The following is a 13,854-nucleotide window of genomic DNA, read 5'->3' on the forward strand; positions in this document are numbered from 1 at the left end:
GGGTGATACAGCCAAAAGAAAAGCTGTCAAATCAAAAACACTCAAGTCATCATTTGGAGGTTTTTAAGTCTTTTATTAACATACATCAGCACTTAGCATGTCACAAAAGATCTTGTGCTTATTTAAAAAACAGAGCGTGTGAGAAGCGGATGGGAAGATAAATAAAATATATTTTAAATGAAAAGAGAGATAAGACAAGGAACAGCTAAGCCTTGCTTTGGGGCAAAGAGGGTAGTAGTAGTAGAGTAGTAGTAGTAGTCTCCTAGTAGTGTGATCGGGAGAGAATAATAATTCCTACCCAGGAGGTTATCAGGGTGAAGAAGTATACATTGAAATCATGTAGAAAGGGTGTCAGTTATTGCTAAAGATGCAGGTTGGTCGGCTCTTACTAAGCATTCTTTCATTCTCATATACAGAAAAAGGCTGGTAGGGATATGGAATCACATTTCATATTTCGCTTCAAAGAAACTTTATTTAAACATCTCATTCAATCCCACAACAAGCCTAAATTCAAAGTGTCATAATCATAAGGGCCACAATGACAAAGTGTTAGACGTTCATTAGTTGTAGTTGTGTATTTCTAAAAAACAAACGCTATTTACAGGACAAAATACTAGATTGGTTAATTTTCTTATTGCTTGTTGGTTCCCACTCAGAATTGTGTGGTAAGAGCACATAGCTATAACAACATATAGCTGCTATAGAAGTGGTCTATATCTATGGGTAAGAATGCCTGGATTGATATAGAATCAGATCTAAGGAGTGGCATCTCAGGAATGAAACTATAACCTTGAAGAGTAATGATAAGAAACCTCCTGTAGATGAAATAATGGAAGACTGGTCTATAAGCCATGTGCAGAGGGATGCATCAAGAAGCTAGAACCTGTTTCTAAACATTAGAGCAATAATACCGTTGAAAACCAGGCTTGATGATCAAAAGCATTTAGAAGGGCACCTGGCAAAACTAATCCACCGGAATGGTTCTCATTTAGACTGTTAACAGTGAAATCAGAAACGAGATAACTGGGTGAGAGAATGATATCTGTGCAAAAACAACACAGAGGTAGTCCAACAATAGAATTACAATAGTATACAAAACGGTGCTGAGGCCATCTAGGGACGTGCATGTGAACTACATCATTTTAAAAGAAGGACAAGGGAAATAAATACACATGGAAAGCAAAAGGGTGCATTTGTGTCATCTACTGCAAAGAAGGTGTAGTGTTACAAAGCAGAGACTACTGCAGCAGCTCTAGAACCACCTTAGCACAAGACACACTGCTCCGTTCATAGTGCCACAATGTGTGATGAACGTCCTCATTCCCATCTGAGTGCTCTAGATACAGTCATTGCCTAGACAAAACAAGAGACTACCGCTATTGCCATGATTCAAAGATCCTGAATGTCAATTTATAGAACACTTCTAATAGGTAGAAAAATCATACTTATTTTCCCCATGTCAGATTTTCTGCTGGGAGAGATGCCAACCAACACAACGATAACAAACTACAATAGATATTCCTTTTCAAAGTGACTTGGTACAGCACAAAACAAGTATTTCGTTATACCTCCCTTATATGTATCAGGGTTTTACTATGGGGTAGTACAATGGTACTGCTATCCCAGCCTGTAGTCTGATGTTCGCCACGCCTTCATCTGCCCCCACCCTCCCATTGCCCCATGGCCAAACTGAAACATCAAAGACTACAGGATTACACTAGGCACCACTCCTCTCTGATCCCCAACTACTGTAGCTACCCAGAACGAGGGAGAACGGAGGGGGAGGGTTGCTATACATTCTAATAGGCTACCTGTCTGGTACAGGGTGTTTAGTCTGCTGTAGAAGACACATACATTCTCAAGAAAGTATTCCCCACCCCCCACTATTTACTCTGCATAGCAAAAAAAGGAGAAATCAAAGAAAAAGAAAAAAACACAAAACCAAGAGCTCATTATTAACGCATTAGCATCTTTAACAATAACTCAAAAACCTTTTCTGTGGCTAACATCAGTTTTTTCCCCTTCTAGAACATTATACCGATTTTTTTTATGCAAGACTTGTTGTTATTATTACTTTAAAAAAAAGTCTGTTTCGTTGTTGATGATGCGTTGTTTCTGCTTTCCACCGCCGGACCGGACTACTTCGCCATGGTCTAGTCGCTGTCTTCCATTACAGGGTCTGTGTCCCAGCATGTGATGTCAATCTCTGTACACACGCACAGGGCATAGATAAACATCCATAAATCCACTTGGTCAATGTTTGAAAAAACAAACAAACACACACACAAACTTTAATCTTTTTATCCAGGGTGTCTTACAATATGTCAAATAAATGGGCAGAAACAACCACATACTATAACAATCAGCAGCATAAGTCAGACTGTCTTCAAAAATAAGTGTGACAGCAGTTCTTGAATAAAATAGTAACAACATGATTAGCCAAGCTGGTGATTGTTAAGGTACCATTTGTAAAGGGTTTATAAAGAGTTTATAATGATGTCGTTAATGGTTATTAAATTACTTGTAAATGCACTATAAACCATTCATTAATGGGTTATAACGCATTGGTCAAAATAGTGCGATGTTGACCATTGGTCTGAAAACCAACCTGTTCTGTTCCTGGAGAGCACTAATGCATCACACCCAAGAAGGAGAAAATAACTATTGTTTAACTGTTCAACCATTGAAAATAAGGTTGCATGATTATACACAAGGGTGCATATTATAAGTGCATTTGTAAACGGATAATAACAGAAGGTAAATATTGGCTCACTTTTTGGTAAGCACTGACCAGTTAATTGCTCTATTTAGACCAAAGCGATATAAGTGTTTATTAATGGTTTATAATGCATTTAGAAATGATTAAATAACCCTCAATGATGTGATTATAAACTATTCAAACACTTTACAAATGGTACCTTATTTTACAGTGTTACTACTTTTTCAAATATTGATGTATTTCCAACAGAATAATCCTCACAGCTTTCAGGCAAAAAGGTTATTTTGATGTTTAATCCTGACATGACACGCTTTCTCTCTCTATCGCTCTCTCTCTCTCTATCGCTCTCTCTCTCTCACCTGGTGGCTTGTTATAAAACACTGATGTTGGGGTCATTTTAGCAGAGCATTTCTCCTCCTCCTGCGATTGGCTGAAGTAACCCTCGTTCGCCTGCAGGAAGGCAGGCAGGCAGGCAGAAACATTAGTTGATAACAGTATTGTTTCTATGCATGGAGACATATAGACACACTATGCTACTGCTGCAGTGCCTTCAGAAAGTAATCACACCCTTTGACTTTTTTCACATTTTGTTGTGTGACGAAGTGGGATTACAATTTATTTAATTGTCATTTTTAGTCAACAATCTACACAATACTCTAATGTCAAAGTAGAATATATATATATATATATTCTTTTGATTAAAATAAAATACTAATATATCTTAATTTGAAAAGTATTCAACCCCGAGTCAATACAATCACCTTTAGCAGTGATTACAGCTGAATACAGTCTTTCTGAGTAAGTCTCTAAGAGCTTTTCAAACATGGATTGTACAATATTTGCACATTATTCTTAAAAAATGTCTTCCAGCTCTGTCAAGTTGGTTATTGATCACTGCTAAACAGCCATTTTCAAGTCTTTCCATAGATTTTCAAGCCAATTTAAGTCAAAAGTGTAACGACGACAATGTCGTCTTGGTAAGAAACTCCGGTATATATTTGGCCTTGTGTTTTAGGAAATTATCCTGCTGAAAGCTGAATTTGTCTACCAGTATCTGTTGGAAAGCAGACTGAAACAGGTTTTCCTCTAGTATTTTGCCTGTGCTTAGCACTATTCAGTTTATTTTTATCCTAAAAAACTCCCTAGTCCTTGCCGATGACGAGCATACCCATAACATGATGCAGCCATCACCATGCTTGAAAATATGAAGAGGCGTACTCAGCGATGTGTTGGATTTGCCCCAAACATAACACGTTTTATCCAATATATATATATTTTTTTTTTTAAATCTTTGCCACATTTTTGCAGTATTACTTTAGTGTCTCATTGCAAACTGCATGCATGTTTTGGAATATTTTTTATTATGTACAGGCTTCCTTCTTTTCACTCTTCTTTTCACTCTATTTATGTTGGTATTGTAGTGTGACTACAATGTTGTTGATCCATCCCCAGTTATCTCCTATCACAGCCATTAAACTCTAACTGTTTTAAAATTACCATTAGCCTCATGGTGAAATCCCTGAGTGGTTTCCTTCCTCTCCGGCAACTGCGTTGGGAAGGGCGCCTGTAGCTTTGCAGTGACTGGATGTATTGATACACCATCCATTACTAACTGCACCATGCTCAAAGGGATATCCAATGTGTGCTCTTTCTCTTTGCGAACCATTGGAAAACCTCCCTGGTCTTTGTGGTTGAATCTCTGCTTAAAATTCACTGCTTGACTGAGGGACCTTACAGATAATTCACCCCCGCACATTGACTGGGTTCCGGTACCCACTGTACATAGCCTCGTTATTGTTATGTAAATGTATTGTGTTACATTTTGATTGATTTGATTTATTTTACTATATCTACTAAATATTTTATGAACTCTATTTCTTGAACTGCATTGTTGGTTAAGGGCTTGTAAGTAAGAATTTCACTGTAAGGTCTACACTTTATTTTATTCGGCGCATGTGACATTTTTTATTTTATTTGTATGTGTAGGGTACAAATATGGCGTACTCATTTAAAAATCATATTAAACACTATTATTGCACACAGAGTGATTCCATGCAACTTTGTATGTGACTTGTTAAGCACATTTATACTCCTGAACTTATTTAAGCTTGCCATAACAAAGGGGTTTAATATTTATTGATTGAAGACATTTCAGGTTTTCATTTTTAATTTGTAAACATTTCAAAAAACAAAATTCCACTTTGACATTATGGGGTGTTGTGTGTAGATCACAAAAATCTAAATTTGATACATTTTAAATTCAGTCTTTAAAGACATCAACATGTGGAAAAAGTCAAGGGGTGTGAATACTTTCTGAAGGCACTGTATATCACCGAGCCACTCTGTCCAAACAAATGCTACATGTACAGTACAGCCAAGGTTATCTGGGGGCAATTTGTACCATAGATCATTCAGTACTATACTATCTGTTTATGTGTTGTTCATCTTTGTTCCAGATCAGGAACACAGAACAAACTTCCATCCTCTCTCTCCCAGGTAACCAGTGGCACCCACTAGTGCTGATGTAGAATGCATTTACTGCCATCTTGTGGCACATAATATAATACTTATTATTTTATAAGGAATGATACAATACAGATAGTGCAGACAACATACCTTTGTTGTTGTGCAGCTGAGAAATTACATGCTGTATTGCTGTATTGGCAAAACGTCAACTTAATGGCATAAGTATAAGGGCAACTCCATGCATGTAAAGTACTGCCAAGTAATTTTGCTCAATATACTGTAATATGAGATAACATGACTACTGCTCCTCTCCTGACCTGAGTCCCTTCTTTGAGCAGGGTCTCCCCGTTGGTCATCAGCTGAGTATCATCTGAAGCGTGCTGCAGTGCTTGCTGGTAGCTCAGGGTCATATCGTGGGTCCCGGCCACATCCACTAGGCTGGAGGGCTCTTCCTCGACCCCCTCAGGACCCCCCGGGCAGAATGGTACATCCCCCATCTCGTCAAAGCTCAGCAGGGGCTGGGGTTGCCCTCCAGGGTGTGGGGCCTGAGAGGGGGCGATGCCGGTTGCAGGGCTGCTGTCCCATAGCTCCACCAGGGGGTCTGCGGCGGTGGGGGCAGGCAGGGGCCTGAAGCCTGAGAAAGGGTCATAGTCGTCCGGGGTAGAAGATGGGGGTTTGGAGTCTGTGCGGGTCTGGGGTGCCACGCTCTGAATGGGCTTGGTGGGGGTGGAGTCCTGGACTGGGCCTGGCTGTTGCTTGGGCTCACCTGGAGGGGAGGAAGGTAGAGAGAGAGGGAGGGGGACTGTTATTGATAACAGTCAAAACTTGTTATCAATAAGACCTGATAGGACACAAAGCGAAACAGTCAGAAGATCATCAGTATGCCCTGTTATTCTAGTCACACAGTTCACAGATAATAAACTCCACTTACACATCGTTGCAGCAATAGAAAGACCACACTGTTTATTGATGATCTTACAGTATACCTACAGTCCAAGATCTCTTAGGTCCACAACATGGTGGGCTGGTACAGCTTAAACTTCAGACAACACCACATGGACTCCTACACAGTGATCCCCTTGTGTTGTGTTCCTGTTACACTCATTGGTGTTCAGGTGGTGTACTTTAACACTGTCCACAGTACCAGAGTGCCACTGGGGACTAGAGACATGAGCAGGGGAAGCCCAGCAATCTATGAAGGCAAATTAGGCCTGGGAAAATACACACAGTCCCAGGTTGTGTGTGTGTGCATGCGTGTCACTGGCATAGCACACACCGCCGCAGCCCACGCACGACAGGGGACCAATGAGCTTTGGGGGCCCCCAAATGTTACATTTAATTTTGTTTTAGAGTCCTAAATTAACTGAGGGAAAACTAAATTGCTACTGTGTATACAGTGGCTTGCGAAAGTATTCACCCCCTTGGCATTTTTCCTATTTTGTTGCCTTACAACCTGGAATTAAAATCGATTTGATTTACACAACATGCCTACCACTTTGAAGATGCAAGATATTTTTTATTGTGAAACAAACAAGAAATAAGACAAAAAAACTTTGTAGAGCCACCTTTTGCAGCAATTACAGCTGATGTATCTTGGGGTTTATGTCTCTATTAGCTTGGCACATCTAGCCACTGGGATTTTTGCCCATTCTTCAAGGCAAAACTGCTCCAGCTCATTCAAGTTGGATGGGTTCCGCTGGTGTACAGCAATCTTTAAGTTATACCACAGATTCTCAATTGGATTGAGGTCTGAGCTTTGACTAGGCCATTCCAAGACATTTAAATGTTTTCCCCTTAAACCACTCGAGTGTTGCTTTAGCAGTATGCTTAGGGTCACTGTCCTGCTGGAAGGTGAACCTCCATCCCAGTCTCAAATCTCTGGAAGACTGCAACAGGTTTCCTTCAAGTATTTTCCTGTATTTAGCGCCATCCATCATTCCTTCAATTCTGACCACTTTCCCAGTCCCTGCCGATGAAAAACATCCCACAGCATGATGCAGCCACAACCATGCTTCACTGTGGGGATGGTGTTCTCGGGATGATGAAAGGTGTTGGGTTTGCGCCAGACATAGCGTTTTCCTTGATGGCCAAAAAGCTCAATTTTAGTCTCATATGACCAGTGTACCTTCCTCCATATGTTTGGGGAGTCACTCACTTGGCTCTTGGCAAACACCAAACATGTTTGTTTATTCTTTCTTTAAGCAATGGCTTTTTTCTGGCCACTCTTCCATAAAGTCCAGCTCTGTGGAGTTTACGGCTTAAAGTGGTACATACACTTAGGTTGGAGTCATTAAAAGTAGTTTTTCAACCACTCCACAAATTTCTTGTTGACAAACAATAGTTTTGGCAAGTCGGTTAGGTCATCTACTTTGTGCATGACACAAGTCATTTTTCCAACAATTGTTTACAGACAGATTCTTTCAGTTATAATTCACTGTATCATAATTCCAGTGGGTCAAAAGTTTACATACACTAAGTTGACTGTGCCTTTAAACAGCTTGGAAAATGATGTCATGGCTTTAGAAGCTTCTGATAAGCTAATTGACATAATTTGAGTCAATTGGAGGTGTACCTGTGGATGTATTTCAAGGCCTACCTTCAAACTCATCATGCTTGACATCATGGGAAAATCCAAAGAAATCAGCCAGGACCTCAGAAAAAAAATTGTAGACCTCAACAAGTCTAGTTCATCCTTGAGAGCAATTTCCAAACGCCTGAAGGTACCATGTTCATCTGTACAAACAATAGTATGCAAGTATAAACACCATGGGACCACACAGCCGTCATACCGCTCAGGAAGGAGACACGTTCTGTCTCCTATAGAGATGAACGTACTTTGGTGTGAAAAGTGCAAATCAATCCCAGAACAACAGTACAAAAGTATCTATATCCACAGTAAAACGAGTCCTATATAGACATAACCTGAAAGTCCGCTCAGCAAGGAAGAAGCCACCGCTTCAAAACGGCCATAAAAAAGCCAGACTACGGTTTACAACTGCACATGGGGACAAAGATCGTGCTTTTTGGAGAAATGTCCTTTGGTCTGATGAAACAAAAATAGAACTGTTTGGTCATAATGATCATCGTTATGTTTGGAGGGAAAAGAGGGAGGCATGCAAGCCGAAGAACTGTCACGCCCTGACCATAGAGAGCTGTTTATTCTCTATGGTGGTTGGAGCGTGACAATGACTAGGGTGGGTTATCTAGGTGTTTAATCATCTATGTTGGCCAGGTATGTTTCCCAATCAGAGGCAGCTGTTTATCGTTGTCTCTGATTGGGGATCATATTTAGGCAGCCATTTCCCCTTTGTGCTTTGTGGGATCTTGTGTTTGTGTAGCTGCCTGTGAGCAGCCCAGAAGGTCACGTTTCGTTTGTGCTTGTTTGGTGAGTTTCTATTTATTAAAATATGTGGAACTCTACGCACGCTGCGCCTTGGTCCATTCATTATGACGAGCGTGACAAGAACACCATCCCAACCGTGAAGCACGGGAATGGCAGCATCATGTTGTGGGGGTGCTTTGCTGCAGGAGGAACTGGTGCACTTCACAAAATAGATGGCATCATGAGGCAGGAAAATTATGTGGATATATTGAAGCAACATCTCAAGACATCAGTCAGGAAGTTAAAGCTTGGTCACAAATGGGTCTTCCAGATGGACAATGACTTCATGACAACAAAGTCAAGGTATTGGAGTGGCCATCACAAAGCACTGACCTCAATCCCATAGAACATTTGTGGGCAGAACTGAAAAAGCGTGTACGAGCAAGGAGGCCTTCAAACCTGACTCAGTAGGATGTTGTTCCTTTACATGGTGTAATAGCTGATACTTTGGTCTATCAAAATGTATATTTCAAATGTTGTTAATATTAAGACAAAATAAAAATGCTTGTGAATATGTGTGCCCGCTGTCTTTGTTTGTCTGGGATGAATGATATCCAACAGAGTAAGTGCTCTCAATGACTTTCAATGCTAACATTAGCCATGTACAAAGTAGCCTATAGCAACATAATCAAACAGAATTCAAGGATTTAAGTCCTCATAAGACCCTCAGGCTTACCCCAGTATTACCCAACTCTGCCTAATCTTACCCCACTCGTTCCGGCTGTCATCCTCCGCCTCCTGGATGGGTGTGGTGACTATTTTGGGGATTGGCGTTGAGGACGTTCCCATACTGTGATCTAAGCTCCCTTCATCATCGCCATCTGGAGGAATATCAGAAAGTGTACACCATAACAACTTCAAACCATCACCATCATAACATCACAATCATATCAATCCCAATCAAAATGGCACCAAACAATTAAATCACTAACAGAATGAAAATACTGTACCACCCAACAATCAAATCATCAACACATTCAAAATGTTACCAAACACAGACAAAATGCCACCACATAATCACATGAACACAATTAAAATAACACCATTGGTCACAATCAGCAGTCAGGCTAGCCTGAACACTGCATTCAATTTCACACTGATGACAATGGCGTGGTTATTTGTTTTCAGGATTGACTTGAATGGTGCAACAGCAACTGTAACAGAGTATTTCTGCTAAAGCTCAAATGTAGCTGGGGATGAGATCATGTGACGTAACATCACTGGTGATGGTGAAGCGTGGGTCCTTTCCATCAGGCATTTCAGCAAATACACTACATGACCAAAAGTACGTGGACACGTGCTCGTCGAACATCTCATTCCAAAATCATGGGCATTAATATGGAGTTGGTCCCCCCTTTGCTGCTATAACAGCTTCCACTCTTCTGGGAAGGCTTTCCACTAGATAATGGAACAATGTCTGTGGGGACTTGCTTCCATTAAGCCACAAGAACATTAGTGAGGTCGGGCACTGATGTTGGGCAATTAGGCCTGGCTCGCAGTCCGCGTTCCAATTCATCCCAAAGGTGTTTGATGGGGTTGAGGTCAGGGCTCTGTGGAGGCCAGTCAAGTTCTACCATACCGATCTCAACAAACCATTTCTGTATGGACCTCACTTTGTGCACGGGGGCGTTGTCATGCTGAAACAGGAAAGGGCCTTCCCCAAACTGTTGCCACAAAGTCGGACTGCCAGATGGTGAAGTGTGATTCATCACTCCAGAGAACGCGTTTCCACTGCTCCAGAGTCCAACGGCGGCGAGCTTTTCACCACTCCAGCAGACTGTTGGGACTTGGGACTTGTGTGTGGCTGCACGGCCATGGAAACCCATTTCATGAAGCTCCCGACGAACAGTTTTTGTGCTGACGTTGCTTCCAGAGGCAGTTTGGTACTCGGTAGTGAGTGTTGTGACCGAAGACAGGTGATTTTTATGCAATACGCGCTTCAGCAATTGGCGGCCCTGTTCTGTGAGCTTGTGTGGTCTACCACTTGCTCCTAGACATTTCCACTTCACAATGACTGCACTTACAGTTGACCGGGGCAGCTCTAGCAGGGCAGAAATTTGACAAACTGACTTGTTGGAAAGGTGGCATCCTATGACAGTGCAACGTTGAAAGTCACTGAGTTCTTCAGTAAGGCCATTCTACTGCCAATGTTTGTCTTTGGAGTTTGCATGGCTGTGTGCTCGATTTTATACACCTGTCAGCAATGGGTGTGGCTGAAATAGTTGAATCCACTAATTTGAAGGGGTGTCCACATACTTTTGTATATATAGTGTAGAAGTAACACAGTAGAGCAGTAGCAGCAGTAGTGTCAATCCCATGCATGAGCTGCAGCAACAGTTACTCCATATGGGCTATATCAGCTCTCCACTACAATACAGTACATGGACTTCAATAAGTACTGTAGCTAGAACTTGCCCCTAACCACTGATACAGGATCAGATATCCAATGATTATGGTTAGGAATGGTAAAGTAATCTGATCTGTGATTTGTGGTTCGGGGAATCTTCAGCACCTCAAGCAATACTACACTCTGATAAAGATCTTCACGGTGATGCTGTTTGTCTTGATTTAAACAGCGAATTCACTTTTGGGTGCAGCAATATTCAGTGCAGGATTCCTTCTGTTTATATGTCTTGACTGATTTAATCCTGCCTCAGTATACATTTTGGGTGTGTGTAAAGTCCAATAAAAGTTCTGGAGGCAGCTGAGGATTCTCTGCTGTCTGTACGTACTTTGCAAAGAATGAGGGCACATCTGGATGAGAAACAATGAATATCCACTCAACAAATAAACCCCAGCAAACACATTATACAGGCTGATTCACCAAACACAATTCCCTTCAATTCAATTCAATTAGGACCAGGAACTACAAACACAATAACAGAACATGCTCTAGTAATTACTAAGAGCCAAGGCATGAACAAGCAAACCAACGATAATGACCAACATCACTGTGACTGGAAACAACAGGACATAGAGATGAATGACCCTACGTGACTGCTCATTATATATATTGACAGCAGCATCTTGCTTGGGTGGACTTGCCATTTCCTTTCTAATCGAGGGGTCTTTAAATACTAAAGAGAATAGAGGAGGATAGAATATTTCCCCCTGTCCTCATCAACGCTGAACAATTTATAAACAGTTTCAATTTAAGGGGTCAATACACCGAGGTGAAAGGTCATGATGGTGGTATAGGAATCAATTTTAATTTAAACTAATTTCATGACTTAGCTGATGGATGGAACTACTAGGACCTGGTTGGATCTAGTAGGAGCTGGTTAGAACTAGCTGGAACTGGTTGGCCACCCTTACACAGACACAGACACAACATTAGGAAATAACCAGTACAGTTACAGTAACATTTTTAGTACAATACCCTACATAGGTTAGGGGTAACATCCATTTACTGTATGGACACACAGGGCCCATAACACAGTTCCTGAGATCACGGGCAGCTCGATAACGACGGCACACACACTCACAGGTCATTCGTCAGAAGCTACGCAAGGTGTGTGTGCGGACGGAGAAACGGTGCAGATGGGTAGATGGGGTAAAGGTGGATACGAAGTAAGATTGGCAAAACAAATAATGGAGCATGGAACCTATGCAGGTTTCTATTATTCTCCTTCTCTCCTCCAGGTGAAAACCTGCCCTATAGGGTTCACTATGACATTTCCCCTAACCATCCTACCCTCATCTCCACAACCCTGGATAAAAGTTCAGACTGATAAATATGGTGACCGAGAGGGATCATGGAGTTAACATCATTGGCGTGTGGAAGACTGAAGGCGGTTGACAAGATAGTGTGTTAGTAAGTTAGGGTAGTTAGTACACAGATGAATTTGTAAAAGGAGATATAAGAGGCACTAAGTAGTAGGCAGAACTAAGGGTCATGATCAACTCCGCTCTTTGATATAAGCTGCCATCATCAGCAAGACAACTAAAAGCAAACTGCATCAGAGTGGGAGTGTAGAGAGAGAGGCCAAACCAGGAGAGTGCTGACTGACTGAGACACAGGATCTGTCATCACACCGGAAGTGCTTTTAGCACACTGTACAGCCACCCATCTCCTACAGACAGTACCAATCTGGTCTACTTTACCATGGAGATATCTAATTCAGGCTCTACAAGGACTCAAAATAAAATAGAGCACGTCAAGCCCGGGTTAGCTAACAATAGGTAGCCACAGTTGTGCTCTAAGCTAGTGGGGGGTGGGGAGGGTGGTATGGTGCAGGAGAGGGGGCTGAGTTTGTTACAGCAGCTTCAGGGGATGATTTGGGGTGACAGGGGGCGTGTCCTCTACTGTGGTAATGTGAGGGTGGGTGGGGGAGGCCTCCCTGCTCCTCCTCCTGTCCAGTACCTACCGGGTGCAGTGGGCTGCAGCCTCGCGTGAGGTGGGGTGCGGAGGGGGGGCGGACTGGGCTCGCTGGGACTGTGCTGCTGCTTCAAAAACGGGCTGTCCAAACGGCCTGGTAACGGGCTGTCCAAACGGCCTGACAAGAGACAGGGCCCAGGGTGGTGACACACACACACACATAGATACAGACGCGGGGAGGACAGGGAAAGACGAGAGAGCGAGAGAGTGATAGAGGGACACAGAGAAAAGAGAGACAGGGGAGAGTAGAAGGAAGACAGGAAGGAGAAAGTCAAGATAAAACGAGGCAAGGCCCAGGAGGATCCCCGGTGAGAAGTGAAGGGTTGTGGGAGAATGGGTATGGTCCCATAGAAACCCAATAGTGAGGACAGAATAGAAGAAGAGACGCTCAAGAGAGGATCCAAAGAACAGAGGGAGACACCGGAGGAATAAAACGAACGGATGGATGGATGAATGGAGAGACGGACGACAAGACAAATGGATGCACAACCATGAATCAAATCAAAGAGACAGAGAGAAAGAGACATATAAAGAAGAGGGAGAGTTGTTAGTGTGGTAATGACACTGTGGACAAAGCAGGCAGTAGTAGAAGCACTGCACCAAGCTCATTAATGATGGAGGAAGGAACATGGATTCAGTTCAGTATGTTAAGATGGAATGAACACAGAGACTTTCTCCAATAGTGAAAATATCCTGTTGCTTCTAGACAAAAACAGATATTGTTTCAGGGAGATTCTTTGGGTTTGCAGGTGGAGAGGAGAGACAGTGTGTTGTCTTGTTCAGAGATCCTCACTGAGTCAGGCACTTGTTCCAATCTCCATCCACTCCAACTGGCTCCTTGGAGCCACTTGTTTTCTGTATCTATGTAGCCTGCAAGGGATAACTGCTACAGCTTCTGTCTCTCTTCTT

The 13,854-nt window shown here is 42.2% G+C and overlaps 1 protein-coding gene across 3 annotated transcripts in view; it reads right to left on the minus strand.

Moving 5' to 3' along the window:
* Positions 1-52: 52 nt before the first annotated feature.
* The window catches only part of LOC139538059 (drebrin-like), a 125,859-nt gene continuing 112,057 nt past the window's right edge, over positions 53-13,854 (minus strand). For 2 of the 3 annotated variants that reach the window (XM_071340003.1, XM_071340005.1), the window contains exons 11-15: positions 12,935-13,063; positions 9,275-9,388; positions 5,503-5,951; positions 3,079-3,169; positions 53-2,206 (exon numbers count right to left, since the gene is read on the minus strand). In XM_071340003.1, coding sequence (XP_071196104.1) covers positions 2,154-2,206; positions 3,079-3,169; positions 5,503-5,951; positions 9,275-9,388; positions 12,935-13,063 — 836 coding nt within the window. In that variant the 3' untranslated portion in view covers positions 53-2,153. The remainder of the gene's footprint in view (positions 2,207-3,078; positions 3,170-5,502; positions 5,952-9,274; positions 9,389-12,934; positions 13,064-13,854) is intronic. The other variant, XM_071340004.1, reaches the window with a different exon arrangement.

This window comes from Salvelinus alpinus, chromosome 13 (assembly GCF_045679555.1).
Source record: "Salvelinus alpinus chromosome 13, SLU_Salpinus.1, whole genome shotgun sequence".
In the NCBI taxonomy this organism is placed as follows: domain Eukaryota; kingdom Metazoa; phylum Chordata; class Actinopteri; order Salmoniformes; family Salmonidae; genus Salvelinus; species Salvelinus alpinus.